This window comes from Sorex araneus, chromosome 1, assembly GCF_027595985.1.
Source record: "Sorex araneus isolate mSorAra2 chromosome 1, mSorAra2.pri, whole genome shotgun sequence".
In the NCBI taxonomy this organism is placed as follows: Eukaryota; Metazoa; Chordata; class Mammalia; order Eulipotyphla; family Soricidae; genus Sorex; species Sorex araneus.
Window position 1 is genome coordinate 67144029 of NC_073302.1, and position 23479 is coordinate 67167507.

The following is a 23479-nucleotide window of genomic DNA, read 5'->3' on the forward strand; positions in this document are numbered from 1 at the left end:
CTTAAAGATGCTTTTAGCTTCAATGGCATGGAGAGTTCTGCCTACGTTTTCTTCTATGAGCCTTATAGATTCATGTCTGATATTAAAGTCTTTAATCCACTTTGATCTTACTTTTGTGCCTGGCATTAGACAAAGGTGAGAGTTCATTTTTTTGCAGGTAGCTATCCAGTTTTCCCAGCAGCACTTGTTGAAGAGGCTTTCCTTGTTCCACTTTGCATTTCTTGCTTCTTTGTCAAAGATTAAGTGGCCATATATTTGGGGATCTGCAACAGGATATTCAACTCTGTTCCATTGGTCTGCACGTCTGTTTTTATTCCAATACCATGCTGTTTTAATTACTACTGCTTTGTAGTAGAGTTTGAAGTTGGGAAAGGTGACGCCACCCATCTTCTTTTTCCGAAGGATTGCTTTAGCTATTCGTGAGGGTTTATTGTTCCATATAAATTTCAGGAGTGTTTTGTCTATTTCTTTGAAAAATGTCATGGGTATCCTGATAGGGACTGCATTAAATTTGTATAGTGCTTTGGGCAGTATTGCCATTTTGATAATCTTAATTCTCCCTATCCATGAGCAGAGAATGTGTCTCCATTTCCTAGTGTCCTCCTTTATTTCTTGAAGTAGTGTTTTGTAATTTTCCTTGTATAGGTCCTTCACCTCTTTGGTCAAGCTGATTCCAAGGTACTTGAATTTTTGAGGTATTATTGTGAACGGGATTGTTTGTTTAATGTCTCTTTTTTCTCTTTCATTATTTGTATATAAGAAAGCCATGGACTTTGGATGTTGATTTTGTAGCCTGCCACTTTACTATATCGACTTATTGTTTCTAGGAGCTTTTCTGTAGAGTCTTTAGGGGTTTCCAAGTATAGTATTATATCATCTGCAAATAGTGAAAACTTGATCTCTTCCTTTCCTATCTGTATGCCCTTGATATCTTTTTCTTGTCTAACTGCTATGGCCAGGACTTCCAGTACTATATTGAATAGGAGTGGTGAAAGCGGACAACCTTGCCTTGTACCTGATCTTAGAGAAAAGGCTTTCAGATTTTCCCCATTGAGAATGATACTTGCTGTGGGCTTTTGGTAGATAGCTTTGACTATATTGAATAAAGTTTCTTCGATACCCATTCTGCTGAGAGTTTTTATCATAAACGGGTGCTTTATCTTGTCAAATGCTTTCTCTGTATCTAGTGATATGATCATATGGTTTTTAATATTTCTTTTATTGATATGATGAACTATGTTGATTGACTTGTGAATGTTAAACCATCCTTGCATCCCTGGGATGAATCCTATTTGGTCATGGTGCATGATCTTTTTGATGAGTCACTGGATTCTATTTGGTAATATTTTGTTGAGGATCTTTGCATCTGTGTTCATCAGGGATATTGGTCTGTAATTCTCTTTCTTTGTGGTATCTGTCTTTTTTTGGTATCAGGGTGATATTTGCTTCAGAGAAACTGGAAGTGTTTTTGATACTTCAATTTCCTAGAAAAGCTTAAAAAGGATTGGGAGTAAGTCCTCTTTAAAGGTTTGGAAGAATTCCCTAGTAAATCCATCTGGGCCATGACTTTTGTGCTTGGGGAGACTTTTTATTACCATTTCAATTTCTTTGATGGCGATAGGTCTGTTCAGGTATTCCAGGTCTTCTTGGTTCAGCCTTGGGAGGCTATATGAGTCTAGGAATTCATCCATTTCCTCGAGGTTTTCATGTCTCATGGCATAAAGATTCTCAAAGTAATCTCTGAGGATCCTTTGAATTTCTGTAATTTCTGTTGTAATGTCCCCCTTTTCATTTCTAATTCACCATTTTCCTCACTCTCTAAGAGCTGGGTGTTCTTTTAAATTCTGAGTTCGTTTGCTTTATCTATGGTTCATATATGAGCAACATCACTTGACAATTATATTTCATTTCCTTATTTAGCATAACTCAAGTTCATTTATAAGGTCACAAGAGGCATAGCTTCATCAATTGTAACAGATGAGTAGTATTCCACTGAGCATTATATACATATATATACATATATATATGGATCATCTCACTTTTAATTCCTGATGTTTTGCAGAACTAAGAATTTCCCGTTATGTTCAATGTTTTTAAATTTTAGTAGATATTTTTGGAGGACGATTCTTTGCTTTATGGTTGTATAATTGGTGTTTTATAGGCGGTGAACCAGAAACTTCCTGTGCTCCCATTTTAAACTATCTTCCCTTCTCTTGATTACTGACACATGTTCTTATTCCCCACCAATATTCTGTAGTCAAAATAGAAGCTCTTATTTACTATTTTGGCCTTAGTTCACTATTCTTAATTCACTGAATTTTCTTTCCATTCTCAAAGCTTAAGACTGTCTCTTTTGTTCAAGATTTTTAATTTTTAAGATTTAGAAATGATTATTTCTAAGCTTCTAAAACTAGAAAGCAATTTCATTCTTTAAAAAAAAAAAAAAAAACGGAGCCTGCTCCGCGGCCCTGAGCACCCCGGGCTTCCCTCCCCACCGGACTGCCGGCCAAGTGGCCGGCATGCCACCCCCAGCCCGTTGACCACTATTGGGTTGTGGGAAAGGGGCATGGCCTAATCATTAGGGCCATGGCCTAAGGAAAGTGGGCGTGGCCTCTTTGCTGGCCAGCCAAAGCTCACACAGCAGCAGATAGTTTCCTCAACATCCTATCCAAGACTAACAACCTAGCTATTCGCAAGCAGTAGGACAATAAAACACAAGACTTCACATAAGAATTGAAGGAAACATCTCAGTAGGAGACCAGGTTCTACAACCAGCAAGTAAAAAGGCAACCACTATTAACTGAGCCTATCCACAATCCTTTTTCGCAACAAAAGGAAACAGGGATACTCATCTTCAAGGGCCCTCTTTCATACCACCACAACAACATGAAGAAACAGCGAAAATCCCCATTTCAAGCAGAGGACGATCAAAGGAGTCCGGAAATCTCAATGGGCGTTTCCTACAAACTTGACCTCTCTGATAAAGAATTCAGAGTTGAAATCCTCAACATGTTCAATGAACTCAATGCAAAGATGGACAACTTCAAGGAAGACCTGGCAGAAACAATATAACAGACAGCCGACAAAATACGGGAAGAAATGAGAGCAGAAATAAAAAACCTTCAAAAAGAAATGAAGGATTCGGTACATGAAATCAAAAACTCTCTGGCTGCCCTCAACAACAGGATGACTGCAGCCGAAGACAGAATCAGTATGCTTGAAGATGAGCTGCAAGAGGCCTACAGGCAACAACAAACCACAGCAAGAGACCTCAAAATAGCTCTAGCCAGAATCAGAGTCCTAGGGGATGATGTCAAGAGAAACAACATTAGAATCATTGGACTACCAGAAACACAGGGAACCAACCCCAACGAAAAAGACACAGTCAAACAAATCATTGCGCAAAACTTCCCACAGCTGGACAATGCGGGCATCCAGATTCAGGGCGCCCGAAGAGTGCCAGCTAAAAGAGATCCTAACAGAAAAACCCCAAGACATATCATAGTTACAATGATGGACATCATCCGGAGAGACACAATACTGCAAGCAGCAAGGTCCAAGAAGGAAATTGCATACAAAGGAGCACCCCTTAGACTCACAGCAGATCTATCAGAGGGAACCCTCCAAGCTCGAAGGCAATGGTGGGATAGAGTGAAAAAACTCAATGAAATCAACGCTTCACCAAGAATACTTTATCTGGCTAAACTCTCATTCAAACTAGAAGGAATCATACACTACTTTGGGGATAAACAACAGCTCAGGAACTTCATAGACTCAAAACCAAACCTAAAAGAAGCACTAAAGGGGCTATTGTAAGACAAGAACAACCCCTACAAGCACAACAAACCCTTGCACAAAGATGGCACAAAATCCCATAACAATAATCTCCCTTAATGTCAATGGTCTGAATTCACCAATTAAGAGACATAGACTGGCAAAATGGATTCAGAGACTGAACCCAACATTCTGCTGCCTGCAAGAAACACATCTGAATAGCCAGAACAAACACAGACTCAAAGTCAAAGGATGGAAAACAATCCTGCAAGTAAACAATTCCCTCAAGAAAGCTGGGGTGGCTTTACTAGTATCAGACAACATAGACTTCAGGTTGAAAAAGATTAGAAGGGATAGTGAAGGCCACTTTTTATTAATCACGGGATGTGTACATCAGGAAGAAATCACACTCCTAAATGTCTACGCACCCAATGAGGGACCAGAGAAATACCTACAACAAGAGACCTTAAGAAGGACATCTCGAGCAACACAATAGCAGTTAGAGACTTCAACACCGCACTGTCTCCTCTGGACAGATCAAGAAGATTAAAACTCACCAAGGAAATACTGGCTTTGAAGGAAGAAATAGAAGAGAGAGGGCTAATAGATCTATACAGGGCTTTATATCCCCCCAAAAAGGAATACACATTCTTTTCCAGTGCACATGGAACATTTTCCAGAACAGACAATGCGCTGTGCCACACAGCATACCTCAATAAAATCAACAAGATAGACATTGTACCAGCTATCTTTTCAGACCACGATGCACTGAAGATAAAACTTAATCATGGACAGATGCAGAAAACCAAATCAAATACCTGGAAATTAAATAGCTCAATATTGAATAATGAGTGGGTCAGGAAGGATATCAAGGAAGAAATCCAAAGGTACCTAGAAACAAATGAGAATGAAGACACGAGCTACCAGAACCTGTGGGACACAGCTAAAGCCGTTTTAAGGGGAAAATTTATAGCTCTGCAAGCATATCTCAGGAAGGAAGAAAGGGCCCACATAAATAACTTGACTTCGCAGCTCAAGAACTTAGAAAAGGACCAACAAAAGAAGCCCAAACCAGGCAGAAGGAAAGAGATAATAAAACTTAGAGTAGAAATTAACGACATGGAAACCCAAAAGACAATCTGAAAGATCAATGAAACCAAGAGCTGGTTCTTCGAGAAAATAAACAAGATTGATAAACCACTAGCAAGACTCACAAAGAAGGAGAGAGAGAGAACCCATATAAGCCGAATCAGAAATGAAAAGGGGGACATCACAACAGAAACCAATGAAATTCAAAAGATCATCAGAGACTACTTTGAAAATCTCTATGCCATGAAACAAGAGAACCTAGAAGAAATGGATAAATTCCTCGACTCCTATAATCTCCCAAGGCTGAACCAAGAAGACCTGGAGTACCTGAATAGTCCAATTAACATCAAGGAAATTGAAATGCAATCAAAAGTCTTCGCAAAAACAAAAGCCCAGGTCAGATGGATTCACTAGTTCTTCCAAACATTTAAAGAGGACCTTTTGCCAGTCCTTCTCAAGCTTTTCAAGGAAATTGAAGAAACAGAAACCCTCCCAAACAGTTTCTATGAGGCTCATATCTCCCTAATACCAAAAGCAAACAAAGACACCACAAAAAAAGAAAACTACAGGCCAATATCCCTGATGAACACAGATGCGAAAATTCTCAACAAAATATTAGCAAATAGAATTAAACAACTCATAAAAAAGATCATACACCACGACCAATTGGGATTCATCCCGGGGATGCAAGGATGGTTTAACATCTGGAAATCAATCAACATAATCCATCATATCAACAAAAGAAAAGATAAAAATCATATAATTATATCAATAGATGCAGAGAAAGCATTTAACAAGATCCAGCATCTGTTTATGATGAAAACACTCGCCAAAATGGGTATAGAAGGGACCTTCCTCAATATAGTCAAAGCCATTTTCATCACAAGCCTATGGCAAGCATTGTCCTCAATTGGGAAAAACTAAGAGCCTTCCCTCTGAGAACAGGGATGAGACAAGGATGCCCATCCTCTTCTGTTCAATATAGTACTGGAAGTACTTGCAATCGCGATTAGGCAAGAAAAAGATATTAAGGGCATTCAGATAGGAAAGGAAGAAATCAAGCTCTCACTATTCGCAGATGATATGATACTATACCTAGAGAACCCTAAAACCTCTACCACGAAACTCCTAGAAACAATTGACTTGTATAGTAAAGTTGCAGGCTATAGTATCAATACCCAAAAGTCCATGGCTTTCCTATATGCAAATAATGAGAGAGAAGAAAGTGACTTGAGAAAAGCAATCCCGTTCACAATTGCGCCTCAAAAAATCAAGTACCTCGGAATCAGCTTAACAAAGGAGGTAAAGGACTTGTATAATGAAAACTATAAAACACTACTTCAGGAAATAAAAGAGGACACGAGGAAATAGAAAGACATCCCCTGCTCATGGATTGGAAGAAATAATACTGTCAAAATGGCAATTCTCCCCAAAGCATTGTACAAATTCAATGTAATCCCTATAGGGATAGCCTTGACATTCTTCAAAGAAATGGAGCAAGCGCTCCTGAAATTCATATGGAACAATAAGCCCCCATGAATAGCTAAAGCCATTCTTGGGAAAAAGAAAATGGGAGGAATCAACCTCCCCAACTTCAAACTCTACTATAAAGCGGTAGTCATTAAAACAGCATGGTACTGGAACAAAGGCAGAGCTGCAGACCAATGGAACAGGGTTGAATACTCTGACATACATCCTCAAATATATGATCACCTAATCTTTGATAAGGGAGCAAGAAGTGTGAAGTGGAGCAAGGAAAGCATGTTTAACAAATTGTGCTGGCAAAACTGGACGGCTACATGCAAAAAAATGGGCTTAGACCTCCATCTATCACCATGTACAAACATCAGATCAAAATGGATTAAAGACCTCAACATCAAACCAGAATCCCTAAGGTACATTGAAGATAAGGTCGGCAAAACCCTCCACAACATTGAAGCCAAAGGTATCTTCAAAGCTGACACGCCACTGGCCAAGCAAGTGAAAACAAAGATAAATAAATGGGACTATCTCAAACTAAGAAGCTTCTGCAACTCAAAAGAAACAGTGACCAAAATACAAAGACAATCTACAGAATGGGAAAGGTCATTTATGCAGTACCCATCCGACAAAGGGTTGATAACAAGGATATACAATGCACTGGTTGAACTCCACAAGAAGAAAACTGCCAACCCGATCAAAAAATGGGGTGATAAAATGATCAGAAACTTTTCCAAAGAAGAAATCTGAATGGCTGAGAGGCACATGAGAAAATGTTCAACATCACTAATCATCAGGGAGATACAGATCAAAACAACAATGAGATATCATCTCACACCACAGAGACTGGCCCACATCCCATAAAACAAAAGCAACCAGTGTTGGCGTGGATGTGGGGAGAAAGGGACTCTCCTTCACTGCTTGTGGGAATGCCGACTGGTTCAGCCCTTTTGGAAAACAATATGGACGATTCTCAAAAAGTTAGAAATTGAGCTCCCATTTGACCCAGCAATACCACTCCTGGGAATCTATCCCGGAGAGGCAAAAAAGTATAGTAGAGATGAAATCTGCATTTCCATGTTCATTGCTGCTCTGTTTACAATAGCCACAATATGGAAAAAACCAGAGTGCCCGAAAACAGATGATTGGCTAAAGAAACTCTGGTATATCTACACAATGGAATACTACGTAGCTGTCAGAAAACATGAAGTCATGAAATTTGCATATAAGTGGATCAACATGGAAAGTATCATGCTGAGTGAAATGAGTCAGAAAGAAAGAGACAGATATAGAAAGATTGCACTCATATGTGGAATATAAAGTAGCTGAGAGGTACAAGCTTACAATGTTGCGATTCCTGGTAGACATTTCTCTGGACTTAGTTACTAAAATACAGAAATCCAAAACTATGCTGCTGCTAGTGTGGCCTCCTGACCTCATATCTCTTCATTCTGAGCAATGGAAAACAAATTACCAAATGCTTTCTTTTCAGCAGATCGACTTTAGGGGGGAGAAACTCCAAATCAATAATAGTGAATTTTTTTTGTTGAAATATTGAATGTAATCAAAGTAAAGTGAAAGTAAAGTGAAATTTACCAGTTACACATGCAGGGTGGGGGGCTGGGGAGGTGGGGGGAAGGGGTGAGGTATATCGTGATTCTTGGTGGTGGAATATGTGCACTGGGGAGGTATATCGTGATTCTTGGTGGTGGAATATGTGCACTGGTGAAGGGATGGGTGTTTGAGCATTGTATAACTGAGACTTAAACCTGAAAGCTTTGTAACTTTCCACATGGTGAATCAATAAAAGAATTTAAAATAAATAAATATATTAATTTTTATATTAAAAAAACGGGGCTGGGGGGTATTTCCAACATATGCAATGTTGCTCAGGACTGGCTCTGTGCTCAGGTATTTTTCCTAGAGGTGTTCTGGTAACATATACAGTTCTGAGGACTGAACTTGGATAGGCTACGTGAAAGGTAAGCATCTTACTTGCTTCCTATTTCTCCAGTCCTGAGCACCTGAGTACTAATTCATTCTTAAAGTAGTGTGATCATTTCTAATTCATGCGATCACATTTTAACAATAAAGATATTTAAACTGCAATAAAATTTTTGTAACATAGGTTATAAAAAGTAATTCTAAAGCTAAGGAGTTAGCTGAAGTGGTAGAGCATGTGCCTGACTTGAATATTCAAAGCCTAAATGTTACTATATTGACTAAATTTGGAACAAGCAGTTCCAAACGTCACGTAAACACAAAATAGGCTAAGTTACTGAAATAAGTTTTAGAAAGACAAAAAATATTGATTATTTATATTAAACTTACAAATATCAAATCTTCATTTCTGATTTTATGAAACACCATTTGGTTCACATTATTATGCCTTTGTAATGTTGGTGAGATTGGTACATCCAAAACACCATTGGTTCTGAAAACTAGAAGATTTGATTTATCTGCAAAATAATAACAAAAAATTCAGTGATAATATAAACTGCTCCAGAAGCGTACAAGAAAATATGTTCAATACATAAAGAAATACCTAACAACTTCTCATTAGTCCCTTATTTTCCATAGGAAAAAAATTTAAGGAATTTATTCATTGACATTAGATGTTCTCTAACCAATTGTTGTATATGCTCAAGATATTATCTTGATATACTTCAATCTTTAGATACTTTAATCAAGTATATTATTAATTTAAATTGTAGAAATGTTAATAATTTTTAATAATTCTACTAATTTCAGGGGATTTTTGTCTATTATCTTTTTAAAATATAAAATTAAAAATGTTTAATGGTATAAAAGTTTTTAACTGAGAAAAATAAGAAACCTAGGCAATGAAGCCCTTTAGTTCATACCTGAGTGATTTATACCAAGCAACTGTTACTAATTAGATGCCTTTTTAGTATTATGGAAGTGACTTTAAACAGTCCAAAAAAAAACCTGAATAATTCTGTTTTGAAGATCCTTTTACAACAGAATGGGACAAATTAATTTGTTTTGCAGGCTATATATCTCTCTGTCCCCATTCTTTTGTATCTCTTGAAATAAATATACCAAAAATACTTTCTACTATAGATTCAATACACAATAAATATATTTTTAAATAATTAAGAATTATTTTACCTTTTGGCCTTGGGGGACAGCATTTAGTAAACTGGAAAATTATATTATCTGAGCGGACAGTTTCCATCTGGTAGCAATTCAAAAGATCTTTAAGATTATTAAAGTTCTTCTTAGTACCAGTGAGGTTATATTCTCCATTCTCATTTTTGGTAATCAAACAATGCTTGTATTCAATGACATTTTCTCTCTATATTCATTAAAAGAGAGGGAAAGGGAAAGTACAATAGGCATAGTAAGTCACTGTCACTGTCATCCCATTGTTCATCGATTGCTTGAGTGGGCACCAGTAACATCTTCATTTGTTCCTGTCGTGTGCTAGGGTAACCCAATGGCGTCTGCTCGCTCCAGGAACACGAAGAGCACGTTGTTGTTACTGTTACTATCTTTGGAATATCCAATACATCACGGGTAGCTTGTCAGGCTCTGCCGTGTGGGCAAGCTATCCTTGGTAGCTTGCCAGGCTCTCCGAGAGGGACGGAGGCTTTTGGGGCATAGTAAGTATCCTAATAAATAGAGTATCACAAAAACAACCCAAAAAATTTCAGTTGTTTAAAAAGTAAATTCTAATAAAGGACCCATATAGGAGGGCAGAGATAACTGATTCCTTAAAAAGTCATCTAGTTACAATTACATGACCTTTAGATATGGTTTATGAATTAAATTTATTAAAAAGCAAATAAGGGGCCTGAAAGATAGTACAGCAGGTAGGGTACCTGCCTTGCATGCAGCTGACCTGGCCTTAATCCCCAGCAACCCATAAGGTTACCCCAGCCCTGCCAGGAGTGATCCTTGAGCAGAGAACCAGGAGTTATCCCTGAGCACCACCAGGTAGGACCCGAAAATTTTTTTAAAATTAATTTAAGAAAGGAATCAAGTAAGAGAGCTAGGGTGATAGATCAAAAGGTTGGAGCATATGCCTGATAAAAATTGAAGTCCTACATTCTATTTTCAGCACTGCATGGCCCCAAGCACCTCCAGGTGCAGCCTTGATGGCTTCCAAGCAACAGTGGGCTCCAGTAGTTCCACATCACTGGGCATGAGCATTGAAACCACATCTGGTCCATATTCAACCAGGCTAAATGTTTCCAGAAGTAGTTCTCAAGGTCCTTGAGCAATACTTGGGAGACTCCCCTCAAAAAATAGCAAGAAATCAATAGTAATACCATCTTTAACAGCTCCTTATCTTATAAGATGAAATCTAAAAGTAATTTTGCATATGAAGTTTTCCATGAACTGACAATATAGCTCTAATTTAAATTACTGCCACTTCCAAGATACAATCTATGTCCTAGATAAAATTTTCAGAAAATGACATGTAGTTTCATGTCTTTATACATGCTCTTTCTACCTATAAGTAAGTTCTACCTATAAGTGTATGTTCTTTCCTCCTGTTCAGGTTAAGCACCACTCTTCCTGGAGGTTTTCAACAATTCTTATTCCATTCCACAAGCAAAAGTCATGCCACTGTGCTACTATATTATTAATATAATTACCTTTAATATGATTTTGTTATTTTTAAATTTTTTAATTTTTGTCATATATGCTATACTGTTAACTTAATTCACTTATTTTTTGTGCTGGTGCTTGTATGTACATTCATTCTATTTACAGAACTATTAGCTAAAGGCCTCAAGATTAATTTTGAGTCATTTCTACTCCAAAATATATTGCTAAATAATAACATGTTCTTATTGTCTATATTTAACTCTACTCAATAATTACAATGCTCAAATTTGCTTTTCTTTTTTGTTGTTGTTTACTTATTTCTGTTTTTCAAAAAAGTAAGCTTCTTGAAAGAAAAACTATATCATGAACTCCCTAATATGTAGCTTTCATATAAGAGGATACAGAAAAACATAAAAATATAAAATTATGATTTGATAACACAATAGTCATAATAAAAATAATTTGAAATAAAAATAATATAATAGGACCAGGGATATGACTCACATGGTAAAATACATGTCTGTCATGTGTGAGGCCATGAGTTTAACTCCAGTATTGCAGACTTGCCACTCTATGCACCAACAAGTGCCACTATGTAAAGTCCTGGTGGCCTCCAACATCACACTGTCAGTACTCAAATACGTGGCCAGTATTGTCAGGAGTGGTTTTAGCTATCTGTCCTCTACCCCTACGCAACCCCTATATGTGGAACTTAAAAATAAAAGAAATAACATCATGGGGAAACTTAACATATATTTATGAGCAATTACACAGTCTATATATGCTATATGTAAGATGGCTGCATTTGATAAAAATTAAACTGAAAAACAAAATTCTTACTTTTTCTACTTTAAAAAGAAGATAATGCTGAAAGCTGTTTAAAAGCTCACAATTTATATCATGAAACTACCATGTAAGTTCTATCTTATTCAGATAATTTTGTACAGTGAATTAGAATCCAAATTAATCTGTATTAATAGAAAAGTATCATCGTGGTTTTATATTTAAGATATACGTTGTAGAAAATATTTTTAATATAAAAAACTATGAGTTCAAAGTACTATGTTATAACCCTCTTTTACTACAACACTATAATCATTACTACTAAAAGAAATTTTACTTTAATTTTGAGCTATATGAAGGATTTCCATTTTGTATGATGTGAGAGAGAGAGAGAGAGAGAGAGAGAGAGAGAGAGAGAGAGAGAGAGAGAGAGAGAGAGAGGGGAGAGAGAGAGTTGTTGGAGTTTGGCAAACTGGTAATGCCCAAACATTTTAAATAAAATGAATAGCAAATAAAAACACATTATAAATTAGTTTGCATTAAAAAAATTCTTTAGAATTCTTTCTTGCTTATGGAGAATGTCTGAGGTAAATTAAGCATTATTATACTAGTTGTCATACTAGAGCAATATTTCTCAGTATTAAAAATTAATTATGCCTGAGAAACATGGAAGGGAAGATCTATCAAGAAAGATGTTACCATTGATTAATGTGACATACTAACCTCAACAGCAAAAGTCAGGAAATATTTATTAAAATCCTTAGGACTGCATCGAAGTACATATAGTCCAGTCTGATTACCTGCTTTCTTCAGTTTACTGATGGCAAAATCCATTCTAAAAACATAGAAGTAATTTGAATAAGAACATGAAAAGCATCAGCCCGTCATATGAAAGATCAAAGTTCAAGTGAAGACTTCACAATTTTTAGCAGCCTTCTGTACATTATTTACAATAATCTTGAGAGAAAAGAACTTATAGTACCAAGCTATTTTGTAGCAAGTTAAAATAAATGCAAGTTAATTATACTGCTTAAAAAATGAAAGTATAAGACAAAAAGAACCATTCATTTGCAACTCTGCCTTATTGCAACTTTATATATTTTTTTCTTTTTGGGTCACACCCGGCGATGCACAGGGGTTACTCCTGGCTCTGCACTCAGGAATTACCCCCTGGCAGTGCTCGGGGAACCATATGGGATGCTGGGAATCAAACCCAGGTGGGTCATGTGCAAGGCAAATGCCCTACCTGCAGTGCTATTGCTCCAGTCCCAACAACTTCATATTTTTAAAATCACAGGTTCATAAAATTTCTTTTAACATTAAATTTCAGTTAACTCATTAAAATTTCATCTAAATTTAATATGTTTACATATAAACAATATATCATAAAATACATATCTAATATAGCAATGACTAAATAAAAATTGAGGTGTTTATTTCACTATTTAATGTATAGCAAAGGACCTGCTGCTAATGATAAAAAGCTACTGACTTTAAAATTTTACTATATATTATTTACTGGAACTCACTTTTTTTAAAAAAAAAAAGTAAAACACTAATCAACATGAAAGCAGGAATCATCTTTTTTTCACTTATCACTGTATTTCTAATATATAATATAAACTAGTGCCAGGCACAATAGCTAAGTATTCTATATAAATTTAACGTTCCATCCTTAGTGTTAGTATAGTATTAATGGAAGTTCTACAAATAAATGAGAGAATGCTGGAATGGATGATGGAAAATGAATGAGTTAACAGAGAATGTTTTAAAAATATTGAAAAATACTGGAAGCTGTCAATTTTTGAATGCTCAATTAAGTATAGCATTCTAATGAACAACCAGGATATATATTCTCAAATATTTAATGAAAGGTAGGTTAAGGTAACAACAACAAAAAAGAAGTTCTTCAAATTCTCTAATTTTTTTCTGTAGTTCTCTTGTGTTCTGGATTAAAGATGTGGCTCAAAAGATATTAAACAGGATAGTCAGCACAACCTAGTATAAAAGGTCAATAAGGTGTCTAGTAGCCACATATTGTTGCTTAGGGTTATTAAAATTAAATAACTGCACTAGCCCCATTTCAAAAGCTACTACATGTTTCTAGTGGCTACTGAAATAAATAGCACAGATAGACAACAATGTCATTTTCATTCACTGCAGAAAATACTAAACAGGGCCTGTCCGGAAATATAAACAACATACAAATACTGGTTTGAAGCTTTCAACAGATGGAATTGGGTCCAAAAATAATAATGACTATCAAACTTTGAATTGTGGTTCATCTGTAGTACTTGAAAGGTAATAAAACTTAGTAAGTTTTTTATAAGCACCTGAATCAACTAAGTGTAAACTTACATAACTTATCTGTATCAGAGGTTGAATACAGATAGCATTTATCTCCTAAATGAAACTAATTATATTTGATTGGAAAAAATATTCTACTTGCAAAAAAAAAAAAATCCCAAAATTTGGGACTGGAAGATAATTCAAAGGGTTGGAGCGCACGCCTTATAAACAAGAGGTCCAAGTCCTAATAATGACACCATGTGGCCCTCACACACCTCTGGGTGACCTTGAGCACTGTTGTGCCCCACATGCCGGATCAAACACCTGAGTACTATGTAGTATCTCTAGGAACAACCCATCTACTCCCAAGCACTAATAGGGAGAGCCCCCAATGAAATAAAACTTCACTCAAAATAATACAATATTTTTTTAATAAACATCTAAACCTACATAGATCTTCTTTAAAATTTCTCATTTACTTAAAAATTTTACTTTTTTAAAATCAGTAGTACTCACGAAATTGGGCCATGACAGTTGCTTTGTATATTTTCAAGAACCATTGGAGATGCTACTTCTTTGCAGAGGTAATGATGTGCATCTGCAGTTAATCTATAATATCCATCAATTAATGACACAAAAGATAAAGCTTCTCTTAATGATCTTAGTTCAATTTCCTTAACAAAAAAAAAAGATAAGCAAGTATAACTTAAAATTCTGCAGAATTTATATTAAAAATTCTTTTATATTATGTTAATAAAGTAATCTTCCTGTATTTTCTTTTAAATTGCCAAAGTGTTTCTTTTGACTCCCAATTAAAATTAAAAAAAAATTTTTTTGGCTTTTTTTGGGTCACACCCGGCAACGAACAAGGGTTATTCCTGGCTTTGCACTCATGAATTACTTTTGGCAGTGCTCGGGCTATCTCTCCAGCCCCGATAAAAGAATTTTTTAAGTCATTAAGTAAAGGAGTAATCAACAAATAAGGTAGTGTCACAGTTAAGAGTTTAGTTATCTATCATGAATTAGTGTGTACAGAGGCCATGTCATTTAACCAACATTGTGACCTTGGAAAATTAGTTAACCTCTCTGTTATAGATATAAAAAACTGAAGTCAGTAAGTCAAAAACAGTCTTACAAAGAAGTTCCTTATGCTGCTCTAGAATGTTCACATTAGCATCAATAAACATCATTTATAAAGTATTCATTTTATAAACCCCATACTGAAGCTAATGATAATTAATCATCCTTCACTGAGCCACTAAAAGCTTACTATGCTTTACCTGAACTAGGCCCTAGAGTATCATACAGGTAAAGGGTACAAAAATACAAGTGAAAGCTTTAATAGAAAGAGACCCTACCAAATGGAAGAAAATATCTGCACAAAATGCATCAGATAAAGGGCTAATATCCGCAATCTAAAAAGCACTCGTAGAAAAAAAATAAAAAGACCCTATTCAAAAAATGAGAGAGGATATGAACACTTTCCCAAAGAAGAAATATGGAAGGCCAATGAATATGTGAAAAAGTGCTCATCATCATCTTTCATGATTCCAGAAATGCAAATCAAATAACATTGAGATGCGAGTGGCAGCACATATTAAAAAGTCAAGAAATAGACAACATTGGTAGAGTTGTGGAGAGAAAGAAACCCTTTCCACTGTTGGTGGGGATATTTTATGGTTCATTCTCTAGCGCAACATGGAGATCTTTCAAAAACAAAGAAACAGAACTTCCATATAACCCAGTGATACCACTTCTTAGCGCTTACTTCAAAAATATAAAAACGTTGATTTGAAAGGATACATATACACCTATATTGCTTACAGGCTTAGTATAATAGATAAGATAAAGGAAATAATTCAAATACCCAACTACACATGAATAATCAATAAGTCATGGTATATATTCACAATGTATAATGCAGTTCAAAGGACAAAATATGCAATTTGCCATCACATGGATAGAACTAGAAGATAACATTTTGAGTGAAGATAGCCAAAAAGAAAGGGATACAGAATGATCTCTCATACATAGAACTTAAAAATACACAGTAAGGAAGAAACAAAGGGCAGAAAGCAGCACAATGGGAGTACTGATCTACAGAACTGAATCTGTTGTGGGTAGGGGGATGAAAAGGAAGAGGCACTGGGGATCGTGAGGGAGGAAGGTGGGTACATAGGTCATAGGTGTGGTGTTGGAATTGTGTACACAGAAAACCACGATTCACTACTGTACATAATAGTTCCTCAATCAATAAAAAAATTAATGTATTTATAAAACAGGTGCAGGCTGGGGCAATAGCACAGCGGGTAGGGCGTTTGCCTTGCACGCGGGCGACTGGGGTTGGACTCCTTCGTCCCTCTCGAAGAGACTGGCAAGCTACCGAGAGTATCTTGCCCACACAGCAGAGCCTGGCAAGCTCCCCGTGGCATATTCGATGTGCCAAATATAGTAACAAGTCTCACAATGGAGATATTACTGGTGCCCGCTCAAGCAAATCGATGAGCATTGGGATGACAGTGACAGTGACAGTGATAAAACAGGTGAGTGGCCCATTTGATTTTCAAAGTTGAATGTAAAATACATTAATACATTTGAGATGCTGATGATAGTGCTATTAAAAAGGCTACAAATGCATGAAGACTGTATAAGGGCAAAAAATGCAAAAATACGATACTTCAAGAAACTCACAGTCTATCCTGTAGGTGGTAAGTTCATACTATATACCATAATTTTTTAAAATGTAAGAGTAAGAAACTGTGCTGGGGCTAGAGAAAAAGTACAGTGGGCAGGGCGCTTGCTTTGCACATAGCTGACCCAGTTTTGATCCCCAGCACCCCATATGGTTCCCCCAAGTCTTTCCAACAGTGATTATTGAGCACAGACCCAGGAGTAAGCCCTGAGCACAGCTGGGTATGGCCAGAAAAAAACAAAAAAGAAATCATGGTGACTAAATGCCAACTGTAACTCCAAGTAGTCATGATTTTTGTAATACAACCTAAAAAGCCCACAGACAGGTAGATTATACAGATATTTAAGTTAAATGAGCAAAGAAGTATGATTTTTAAGACAGATCAAGAAATATATGTTAAAAGAAAACAAATAAAGGAGAAACTTTAAAAGCAGGGAGTAAATAATTATTTTCTTTCTCTTTGATGAATATAAAAGTGGAATTTCTACTTCTTAAAAAAATCAAAGGATTACTATATAAAATCCAGATGGTCTCAATTTATTTTCTTGTTCTCTTGTATGACTAGAATTATGTACATCTCAATTGGTTAAAAAAAAGTATCAGGAAAGAATGAGCATTACAACAGGCCACTAGTTCAATCCAGAGTAGGGTCACAGTGTTTTCTCACCAGAATACAGTGGTGTGCTGACCTTTTTCCAGAATAAAATAAGCAGATAATGTTGAGAGTGATACTAAAAGCTAGATGCCATTTTTTCATAAGCTTACTATGCTTGTTCAGAGCTACAGTAAGTGTAATAAAAGTGTAATAAAAATTGTTGGAAAAAAATAATTTTAGCATTAAGATCTGGTATTAAAATACTTATTTCTGACAACTCTAAGATATAACCACTAATAAGTTACTAAGCAAACTTACCAGAATTTTACCATCTTGTTTATGGATAGTTACAATTCTGCTTTCATTTGAGGCTTCTTGGCTTGCTTGTTTAATACTGACATCAATAATATCAGGGAAATCACAATATAACTGTAAATCCTATAATTAAAGAGCATTTTAAATAAAAAAAAGTAAAATTTATGAAGTCATTTTAAAACTCACATAGGAGATAACAGTCATCCTAATTCTTGAAACAAAAAAGTATTTATATTCACAGATAAGCATTAAACATAATCCCCACACCCATAATCTATCCCAAAGAATACACTATATCTTTGAATTTACTTTAAAAATTTGACTTAGAATTTACTTTAAAAAATTTAAAGGCTGTCAGGAATCTAGTATAAAATTTATCTAATTTTTTTACTTAAAAAAAATTAAAGGATACCAAGACTCTAAGAATGTTACAGAAACCTTCATCCAATCAAAATTAGAAACCATTTCCAGAAAATTTAAAGTTAAGTAAAAAATGAAAATAATATATAATGTAGTCTAAAAACTATAAAAACATTAACAAATAATAGTATGCAATACAAAACTGATAAAACAAAATTATTTATCAAGTGTGCATTATAAATTTAAGTAAGTTAAAGTTCTTCAAATTTTACAGCTGTGCCTGTTACTATCAGTTCAGTATTAATGAAAGCAAAAGGGAAAGGCAAAACTACTTTAAAAATCATTTTTAGAATTCAAGTACTTTCTGAAAGTATAAGAAAAATATTACCAATGACTTTGTCATGAATGTTTAAAATCTATTTAGTAATCTAAAAGGAACCATTGAAATGATCCTGATAGTATTACACTGTTCAAAGCTTTCACTCTACCAAACAAAGAAAAGAACTGCAAAGACCATGTTTAAAATAACTAAAATCATTTGCTTCTACTGTTATTTTACTTAAAATAATAAAAAATAAGAACATATCATTAAGGATTACCTGTTCTTTCAGTGTCTCACTTTCTTTATGTTTCCCTCTTGACCACTGAATTCCACCGTTTCCAGTTATTATAATGGTTGCAAAAATCTCCTCACCTGAAGGACCTCTTCCAGGTTCTTTTACTTCAAATTGTTCTGTATAGAAGGCAGACTGAAGAGTTTCCAGATTTATAAGGTACTTAAGTTTCAAGTTTCTGGCAGTGGCTTTGCACTGGCTAAACTGCTGAATAAATCTTCGAAATCTGTACCTTATTCTCTTCCTTGTCAAAATATGATAGTCTTGAATCTTTGCTCGTACACATTTTGGTAAAAATGTCTTGTAACTAAGAAAAAAAAGTACACACATATAGAAAAACAAAATGAGGATTTTTTTTTTATTAAAAGAGAAGTTGTCACCTTTTTGCTCAAGAAGAGAAAAGTAACAACCACCAGTGTAGAGTATAAAACCTGAATCTTGATGGCACAAATACATACACAAATTCCAAATTACCATAAATGTCTACAAGATGTTAATTTTCCTTACCTCATATAATAAAAGCATAGTCCAGTCAATAATAAAAATGTTATCTGTTTTCCCAGAGAGAGAGAGAGACAGAGAGACAGAGAGAGAGAATGAACATTCAAAGAAATAATATTGGAGGACTTCCCTTACCTATGAAAGAACATTTACTCCCCAAACAAAAAACATTATTTTGGTGCTATGTTTTGTTTTTCAGCCACACCTGGCAATGCTCAGGGGTAATCAGACTCTGCACTTAGAAATCACTTCTGGTGGTGCTCAGGATACCACATGAGATTCTGTGGATCTAACACTGATCAGCCAAGTGCAAGGCAAGTGTGTTACCTTCTGTACTATTGCTCCAGCCCCCAAAAAACATTATTTTGAAAAGATACGTTTACTGCACAAAATACAATAGTCAGATCATGGAAAAAACCTAATGTTCAATGACAGATGAATGAATAAGAAATTGTGGTATACAAAGTGTGTGTGGGGTGGAGTGCAGTTAGGATAACTGCCGTATGACAATAATAATTGGAAATGATAACTCTGGACAAGAACCGAATGTTCAAAGTAGGTAAAGGGATACACATTGATGGCTTTTAAGTATCTGTATTGCAAACCATAATGCCAAAGGGGGTGATGGTAGAGGGCTGGGGGGCGGGGGAGAGAAAGAGAGAGCGAAAGGGAGGGAGGGAGAAAGAAAGAGAAAGAGAGAGAAGTGCCTGTCACAGAAGCGGGTGGGCAGGAGGTAAACTGGGGATATTGGTGGTGAAAATGTACGCTGGTGAGGGTGGTGAAGGGATGGGTGTTGGAACACTGTATGACTGAAAACCAATCATGAACAACTTTGTAAGAATAAATAAATATATAAAGAGAAATGGTATTATTTTCAAATTTCCAAACAATTTTTTATTTTTATTTTTTTACATAAACTTTTTATTTATTTTTTACAGAGCTGCTCATGATTGGATTTAAGTCCTAATCCCTCTACCAGTGTACATTTCCCAGCACCAGTATCCCCAGGTTCCCACCCATCATGCCCCACCGCCTATCCCCTGCTTCCCTCTATGGCAGGCGCTTTTATTCTGTCTGTTTGTCTATCTGTTTGCTGTCTCTCTCTTTTTGGGCACTGTGGTTTGCAATATTGATACTGAAAGGTTATGCAGAATATCCCTTACCTTCTTTTAACATTCAGCACCTGTCCAGCATGATCATTCCCAGTGATTACTGTCATAGCAGTCTCTTCTCTACTTTACCTACCCTCAGACTCCACACACTTATGGTTAGTTCCAACCATTGATCAGCCTTCTTAACCCCCAATTTTTCCATGGTATATACATTTGATGGAGTTTAAAGTTGAAGGCAACCCATTTTTTAATAATCAAGGCAAATGTACAGCAGGAAGAATTCACACTCCTAAACATATATGCACCTAATGAGGTACCAGCTAAATACTTAAAACAACTTCTAACAGATTTTTAAGGAGGACATTGCTAGCAACACAATAGCAGTTGGAAACTTCAACACAGCCTTATCACTTCTAGATAGATCAACAAAATTAAAACTCAGGTGACACACCACTAATATATATATATATATACAGGGCTTTGCCATCCCATAAAAAAGAATACACATTTCTTTTTCCAGTGCACACAGAACATTCTCCAAAACAGATCACATGCTGGGCCACAAAGCATACCTCAATAGTTATCAGGAAGACAGATATTGTGTCAACTATCTTCTCAGACCATGATGCACTGAAGATAGAAGTTAATCATGCACAGACGCAGAGAACCAAATCAAATACCTGGAAATTGAACAACTCAATGTTGAACAATGAGTGGGTCAGGGGGTAAATCAAGGAAGAGATAAAAAGGTACTTGGAAACAAATGAGAATGAAAACAGGAGCTACCAGAACCTGTGGGACGCAGCTAAAGCCATATTAAGGGAAAAATTTATAGCTCTGCAAGGAAGAAAGGAAGGGCCCACATATATAACTTGATCTCACAGCTCAAGATCTTAGAAAAGGACCAACAAAAGGAGCCCAACCAGGCAGAAGAAATAATAAAACTTAGAGCAGAAATCAATGACATGGGAACCCAAAAAACAATCTGAAAAATCAATGAACCTAAGAGCTGGATCTTTGAGAAAATATGTAGAATTGATAAACCACTAGTAAGACTCACAAAGAGAGAGAAAGAGAGAACCCTAATAAACCAAATCAGAAATGAAAAGAGGAACATCACAACAGAAACCAAAGAAATTTAAAAGATAATCAGAGACTACTTCGAAAGTCTGTATGCCATGAAACAAGAGAATCTAGAAGAAATGGATAAAATCCTGGATTCCTATAATCTCCCAAGGCTGAACCAAGAAGACCTGGAGTACCTGAATAGTCCAATTAACATCAAGGAAATTGAAATGGCAATCAAAAGTCTTCCCAAAAACAAAAGCCCAGGTCCAGACGGATTCACTAGAGAGTTCTTCCAAACATTTAAAGAGGACCTATTGCCAGTTCTTTTCAAGCTTTTCCAGGAAATTGAGGAAACAGAAACACTCCTAAACAGTATGTATGAGGCACGTATCACAATAATACCAAAAGCAAATGGAGACACCACAAAAAAAAATTACAGGCCAAAACCTCTGATGGATACGAATGTGAAGATCCTCAACAAAATATTAGCAAATAGAATCCAACGACTCATCAAAAAGATTATACACCATGACCAAGTGGAATTCATCCCAGGGATGCAAGAATGGTTTAACATTCACAAGCCAATCAACATAATTCATCATAACAATAAAAGAAATAATAAAAACCATATGATCATATTAATAGATGCAGAGAAAGCATTTGACAAGATCCAGCACTCGTTCATGATGAAACCTGTCACCAAAATGTGTATAAAAGGGACCTTCCTCAAAATAGTCAAAGCCATCTACCGCAAGCCAATAGCAAGCATTATCCTCCATGGGGAAAAACTAAGAGCCTTCCTTTTAAGATGAGAGACAAGACAAGGATGCGCACTCTCACCACTTCTATTCAATATAGTACTGGAAGTACTTGCAATAGCGATTAGGGAAGAAAAAGACATTAAGGGCATCCAGATAAGAAAGGAAGAAATCAAGCTCTCACTATTTGCAGATGATATGATACTATATTTAGAGAACCCTAATGCCTCTACCAAGAAACTCCTGGAAACAATAGACTTGTATAGTAAAGTTGCAGGCTATAAAATCAATACCCAAAAGTCCATGGCTTTCCTATATGCAAATAATGAGAAAGAAAATGATATAAAAAAGCAATCCCATTCACAATCATGACTCAGAAAAAAAAGTACCATGGAATCAGCTTACTAAGGAGGTGAAGGACCTATACAGAGAAAACTATAAAACGTTACTTCATGAAATAAAAGAGGACACGAGGAAATGGAAACACATCCCCTGCTCATGGATTGGGAGAATTAACACTGTCAAAATGGCAACACTCCCCAAAGCATAATACAGATTCAATGTGCTGCCTATAAGGATACCCAGGGCATTCTTCAAGGAACTGGACCAAACATTCCTGAAATTCATAGGGAACAACAAACCCCCACGAATAGCTAAAGCAATTTTGGGGAAAAGGAAGATAGGGGGCATCACCTTCCCCAACCTCAAGCTCTACTACAAAGTGGTAATAATTAAAACAACACCTCTATTGCAAACCACAACACCTAATCAGAGAGAGAGAACAAAAGGGAATTCCCTGCCATAGTGGCAGGGTGGGGTGGGGGGAGACGGGTCTGGGGAGGGGGGGAGGGATGTTGGGTTTACGGGTGGTGGAGAATGGGCACTGGTGAAGGGATGGGTTATTGAACTTTGTATGGGGGAAGCATGAGCACAAAGATGTATGGATCTGTAACTGTACCCTCACGATGACTCTCTAATTAAAAATAAACTAATTAAAAAAATAATAAATAAAGAAAGAAAGAAAGAAAAAAAAACAGCATGGTACTGGAACAAAGGCAGAGCAGTAGATCAATGGAACAGGTTTGAATATCCTCATACACACCCTCAAACATATGACCATCTTATTTTTGATAAGAGAGCCAAAAATATGAAGTGCAGCAAGGAAAGCCTGTTTAAGAAATGGTGCTGGCAACACTGGACAGCTACATGCAAAAAAATGGGCTCAGATCTCTATCTAACACCATGCATAAAATTCAGATCAAAATGGATTAAAGACCTCAACATCAGACCAGAATCCATAAGGTATATTGAAGATAAGGTTGGCAAAACCCTCCATGACATTGAAGCTACAGGTGTCTTCAAAGATGACTTTCCACTGACGAGGCAAGTGGAAACAGAGATAAACAAATGGGACTATCTTAAAATAAGAAGCTTCTATACCTATAAAGAAACAGTGACCAGAATCCAAAGAC

The 23479-nt window shown here is 36.1% G+C and overlaps 1 protein-coding gene across 2 annotated transcripts in view; it reads right to left on the minus strand.

Moving 5' to 3' along the window:
* The window catches only part of JAK2 (Janus kinase 2), a 182961-nt gene that overhangs the window by 38513 nt on the left and 120969 nt on the right, over positions 1 to 23479 (minus strand). For both annotated transcript variants that reach the window (XM_004600138.2, XM_055138515.1), the window contains 6 exons: positions 18554 to 18875; positions 17598 to 17717; positions 14509 to 14666; positions 12427 to 12538; positions 9475 to 9661; positions 8674 to 8801 (listed from right to left, as the gene is read on the minus strand). In XM_004600138.2, the coding sequence (XP_004600195.1) occupies positions 8674 to 8801; positions 9475 to 9661; positions 12427 to 12538; positions 14509 to 14666; positions 17598 to 17717; positions 18554 to 18875 (1027 nt within the window). The remainder of the gene's footprint in view (positions 1 to 8673; positions 8802 to 9474; positions 9662 to 12426; positions 12539 to 14508; positions 14667 to 17597; positions 17718 to 18553; positions 18876 to 23479) is intronic.